At 33.1% G+C, this 6339-nt stretch overlaps 1 protein-coding gene across 1 annotated transcript; it reads right to left on the minus strand.

The window, feature by feature from the left end:
* Positions 1–1073: 1073 nt before the first annotated feature.
* Positions 1074–3388, minus strand: LOC127856333 (perlucin-like protein). The gene is made up of 5 exons (XM_052392470.1): positions 3234–3388; positions 2836–2930; positions 2160–2250; positions 1584–1806; positions 1074–1265 (listed from the first exon to the last, which is right to left on the minus strand). Exons 1-5 carry the CDS (start codon positions 3277–3279, stop codon positions 1226–1228), a joined length of 495 nt encoding a protein of 164 aa, XP_052248430.1. The 5' UTR covers positions 3280–3388; the 3' UTR covers positions 1074–1225.
* Positions 3389–6339: the final 2951 nt, after the last annotated feature.

Here is a 6339-nt window from a genome sequence, read left to right on the forward strand (position 1 = left end):
TTTTTTTTTTGAAAACTGGGATAGAAATCACCAATAAAAGTATACACATGGGCATCATATGGTAGTAAATGAGTGAACTTGATACAGATCATTGAAAATAATCATCGTGACCGAAACTGCCCGCCAGAAACTACGAATTTATTGGATTTTCTATGTTTTGAGCTTGAACTTCTTTCTTTTATCATGATTTCACGCTAGAAAATGTCTCGATTACCTAGGTAGCGAGTAAAGAAACATTAATAAATGAAAATAAATGCCATATCACGTGTTACGTGTAAGTTTAAACAAAGAATGTACCCGTGTAAACGCGTGTGTATGTCTATAACTGTCAAGACGCTGTAACCGTTGTAGTTATGACCCCGTATCGCGTTGTCGTACAGACGCACCTCTCATTGTAACGTAGTTCAGCGGGAGTGATACTTAAGTGTATAATGAAAGCAAACTTTAGCCAGGAGCATTGTTTCTTTTATAAAATCTTTAATTAATTGATAGTATTTTTATTTGAAAAAAAGCATTTTTTCAGATGATTAAGTCATTTATATAATTATGACATCATAATACTACCCTTACAGCTGTATCTCCCGAATCCTCAAAAACTCTGTTGATATCTTTGGGTAATTTTGTTTACCCCGACATGATGAAAAGGCAATATTGAATACATTTCGAAACTGAATACGAATTAAGGTTATATCAGTTAATATATCCAATAAAATCAATTGGAAACAATCATCACAAACAATTCCTAACTTACAAGAACGCACAATTAGTAACTGTTTACGAGATGTAACTTCAGTACGAATGTCGCTCTATGCTGCGTATACATGCGCTAGTTTTAACTTTACATCCTTAACGATAATAACGAAAGAAAATATTTGCAGTATTTCTGTGTCTCACTAAAGTGTTACTGATGTAGAAAGCAGATATATTAGTGATGTTTTTGTTTTTCAGATACACAGCGAGCAATACAAAGCAATCGGTGAATATTGTTTGGAAATTAATAATGTGAATTTGCTTTGGTCTTCAGGGTTGACTGAGAATGGGCATGTCTGATGGCGGAAAACTGGTAATGTTCATACCATACTTATGTTTATTTATACCCATTAATGGTTTGCTGTTGTTTAAAGAATATAAATATATCGAAAATAAAACATTCAATTTTGTTATAAGGAATGCAGAGGAGGCGGTGACGAGTCGATCGGTGGTAAAGTCTTTCCTTTAGTATGTACTATCCAACAACACTAGGACGATTTCCATTTACCGGTACCCTGAAATATAATAAAGAAAAGGAAAATACCAAAGTGTGTTGAGTTTTCATCACGAACATAGAACCTCGTACTGTTTATAAATACGTAGACGAATGAAAGAAAATGTTTATATTCTTTGTGATGTTTAGATGTAAAGAATAATCACAAGGATAATCTAAATAATAAAACATTCGAGATAAATGTAGCCAATTCATTAAATAATTGTTAGCGCGCGTGCTATGAATGACACTCAGCTGGTTATGATATTTGATGATGTCGTGTTTATCATTTCCGCACATTTTGTTACTGACTAAAACAACGATAATAAAATTAACGTACGGCATTTTGCATATGGGGTTGAAATGGTTATTGCAAGGTTCATCAACCCAGTGGTAGTCGTGATCATTGAAGTAGGCGACACAGTTGGCATTAAGGCCGTCGTTAGGCTGCGGCCAAACGGGGTCATGGCTCCAATCTAAGAAAGTCGCAACTTCTTCGGAGGGGTAAAGTGCCCAGACGCCTTCATTCACCTCGTCCGTGAGACCAATCCAGTGTCGTGGAGCTTGATATAATGGAAACTAGGATAGTAATATTACCATTATATTTTATAATGTAATTCTTGGTCAAAATAAAATGTCCATGTTCTTGAATAAATATTTAAATCGATTTCTTATTATGTTATTATGAACGTTTATTGTATGTATTGCTTGGTATAATGTTTAATAACTCATATTGCGGTCGCAACGTAGTTGGTCAGTGTGATAGTTAAACAAAGAAAATTATTAAAACGTAAATTACGATGTTTTTTTCAAACACACTTCATTCACTTGATACTAACTATGAAAATATATGTATTATTTACATATGTGCTAGAGAATTGTGCAATAATTAGATAGATCTATAGCGCAAATATACCTTTAAGAGTCATCAATTCACCACGTATAAACGTGTTCTCAGCGTCGGATTCAACGTTGACAAGAGATGCCCCAAAATGAACACAGAAATTCTGAAGTACGAATTGGAATTATTTTGTGGGCAATGGGAATCTAGTCCCAAAAAGAAATGAATTTTTATCAAAGTGAAAGCATAATTAAAGTCGCATATCACACTACGATTTAGTCTACGTGCATCTTTCCTGCGTAAATGAACATAAAAATAGATCCAAAAATTGCAATCCAATATAAAATGTAATGTAATTGTTTTGTTTCAGCAATGCGCAATTGCGTCTGGTCCTAAAAGAAAATTTGCAAAACACATATTGTAGCGAGGGTTTGTCATCGAGTCTATTGTAACCAATACTGCGATATCAGGCCCGTATTCACCAGCCGTTTCGTGTACTTATGACTAAAGTATAGACTAGGAACGAAGTAAAAATATGTTTAATGTTTGAATATTTATAGACTTCCAAGTTTGTTTTTATCACAAGCAAATCGTTTTAAATATGCAATTGTGAAGTTATTTTACAATTTGTCATTTTACAATGTGTAGTACTATTAAAACGAAACAGTTTTGCGAGTTTTTTTAAATCATTTTCAGAATTGGATGGTGTATATGAGCCCAGAAGAGGCAAAGGTTTATATGTTTTAAATACCTGTGATTCATGGAAGGAATATGGTGTGTGTCCGAATAGGTAGCAATTGTGTGCATATATTGTCCATCCGTCCGGACACTCTGCGCGGGCATTGGCTATACACACGGGAGTATATATTGACAATATTACTTGCAGCACTTTATCAATAACGTTAGTTGTATTGAATTGCTCATCTCATTATTTAGTTTGATGTAATATTGTATTTAAAAAGCAAACCAGTGTCTGATATAGTTTTATACTCAAATAATAAAATGTTAAACTGTTGGAGCAATTTCATCCAAATGCTTATTTAAATACAATATTAATCATCATTTTATTTTTTGAAATATATTTTTAAAAAAACGTCCACAAGCAGAAACATGAGCTCAAACTAAAGGTATAATACAAAATAGCTTTACCTAAACCCAACAGCAAGATGAATCCTGTTAAATAAGTTTTAACCATTATGGATTTACTTTATGGAGAGAATGTGAATAGAGAGGTGTGCATAGCGTTTTATATCTTGACCGAGACATTCTATACATAAATGGTGACGTCACTGCGTTATTGTCAGTAAGACCGGTGTGTACACAATGTGACCGAGACTATCAGCAGTGATAAGGAACACACGTCGGTTTTCTATCTTGCTAAAGTTAATGAATTTAAACAAATAAAATTTTGCATTTACATGCACAACTTATATCTTTAAGTTATCAATTTGTATAATTCACAGGAAGCATATAAAATTTATCAAATATAAATAACCACGAATGTCTATAACATGAAATAACATAAGGCGTAATAAAATATCGAAAATAATTGTATGATGTTTCTACTTTCACTATTGACCTAATTAAGGGGTAACTGTCTTTTCTCCTGACCAGTGAACATGAAGTGACAAGGTTTTATTACGTTGACACAGAATTCATACGCGCCGGGTAACAATGTGACAACATAAATAATTAAAAACACCCCCCAAAAAGACCAATTTATCTTAGTACCACAGAGGGATTCAGAATGATTTAGTGTTATGTGACCTTAAATGAAACATAAAGGTCAATTTAAACACGTTTGGAAACTTTATAATATTAAAGATAGTTGTTTGAGATGCGGACTTACACTATTTGCAACAATTTAGCGTTGCGCCTTTTGCCATAAATCACCAGGTAAATCTTCCAATAACGCACCTTTTTCTCAAAGTTGGACTGACTTACCTCCCTTGCTGTGACGTCAGAGGTGTACATTCGCTATATTTTAACAGCGTTATTTATGCCGAGACGATCAACTGTATTGCTATTACTTCAATACTGTTATGTTAAATTATGGACTTTTCTGACGAATCTGATCATAATGAAGATGAACTGCATGAAATTAGGCCGTATATGTACAGTACACGCCATTTTATCGATGTAAAAATCGATTTACAAAATCCCAATTAGACCAGACTCCTTTTCCCAAAATGGCTGGACAAAGCCTTAAAGTGTTCGTTTTTAGATTTTTCATCATCTATTCTTTCTTTGTAAATAAACACAAGTGAAAGAAATCGTATTATTGTAACACATAATTTAACTTATAACAATAATTCTAATCATTTGCACCCACTCTAACTGTTCATTGCCCATGTTTGGTCTAGTTCGTAATCGTTTCCACTTTTGCATAGTACAAATGTAAAGTTCAATACAAATTTCAGAAGACAGAAAACACACTGCTGTAGTTTTCGGGGGTAAAAAACGCGACTTTTTTCCGAAGCGTTATTTATGAACGAAAATGAAAAACATAGTATCCTAATTTTTGCAAACACATGCGCGTGTGATAATCATTAGCGGTAATTTGATTGCCTCTGAATAACCCCCATTTCACTATCAATCGATCATTTAATTGGTTTATTGCAGTGTTATGGCTTTGTTATACCGATTTACAGACGTTTCGCGCCCAAGTCTTTTCGCACCCTAGTTATTTCGCCCCCAAGACGTTTCCGCCCTGGTCGTTTCGCACCTGGTCGTTTCGCCCCCATACTAGCGGAACAATAGTTGTTGAGTAGTTTAATTGATGACCATCGCTTATGTCGAATCCCATTTCCCAATTTGCAGCAAAGTCATCGACATCAATATCGGCCTCTGATCTATGTGTCTGTTCTTTTTTAGAACAAGGACTGCAGACGAAGTCAAGCTCGCATCCTGACGTCACAGCGGCTTTGTATTCCTCAAGAGAAATACCTGTGAAACGAAGGAATTATTGTTTAATTACTGCATAGCGTCTCTTAAAATAAATACATCTAAAACAAAGGTCTCGATCTAAGAAAAAAGTAATCGCCATACAAATTACAACTTCTACCTTTACGGAGAATTATTAGAAATAGTGACATCCTTTAAATACTTAGGTATAACAGCCCAAACACTAGCAGAACGCGAAAATAGAGCTCCACATAGACTTTTCACTATTATAAATTAATACGAAAATATACATACAAAACTACTGCCATGTAATTTAATGTTACAATTTAAGATATAATTTTATTGATTAAGTACTGATGAATTACTGTCTTTTTTGTCAACTACATACAAAACTACTTAGACTATAGCCATGTTATTTAATTAATTACATAAAATATATCGATGGATTATATAATAACTTTTTTACTATAAGTAAATGTATATCGTTTTATTAGTAAATCAAGTACATAGATGAACAAGTTGATTTATCATTTCATTATAAATAAATAATAATAATAACCCTAAAAAAACGACATTTTTTAAAATCCTTTTTACTGTGAAGCGAATACACGACGATCTTTATCTGATAGTTAAAATAACATTACGCAACAACATCGGATTAGTGGCAATGTTAAAATAAGCTGTCCGCATTGAATGGCATGTTTATAACACCTGTTCATACTCTTAATCAAATATCCATTTAAAAGAAAACTGATTTGTTTATTTATTGACAATCGAAGGCGGGTGTCAGTAATTGATTGTTGCCTAAGCACCACTTTGTGAGTAAGCTGTCAAGTTAATCAATGGAACTTATCGCAATTAAGATGTTTAATTATGTCTTACGACTTAAACATAGAGTTTCAAGGTTTATTGTCTCGTCCATGACATGTACAATATAATAATACATAAAATAACACAATTTACAAACATGCATGGCCAATCTTACAGATTTGCCCCTGTTAACCTTATGTTAAACACCTGTTATAAAATATTGAAGTTGATACAACTCTGGTGTTTGTAAAACTGGGTACTAATGCGCATAGTGAAAAATGATGTAAAAGAGCGACGACCTAAGTGAACTGGTTAACAGTGGCTTTCTGTATTTTTCCTATATAATAGATTCTATACACAAAATATATTCAATATGCCATCAACTTATGACTAGAATTTCTTACTATACACAAGTACATTATATAACAGAGATAATAAATATACTATCGCTGCTATTTAGATAAAATAAGAAACACTACTACTTATTTACACATGTCATCACTTTCTTATTATTATTTCCATTTACAAAGTCATTTTTAAT

Source organism: Dreissena polymorpha, chromosome 13 (genome assembly GCF_020536995.1).
Source record: "Dreissena polymorpha isolate Duluth1 chromosome 13, UMN_Dpol_1.0, whole genome shotgun sequence".
NCBI classification, from domain to species: Eukaryota; Metazoa; Mollusca; class Bivalvia; order Myida; family Dreissenidae; genus Dreissena; species Dreissena polymorpha.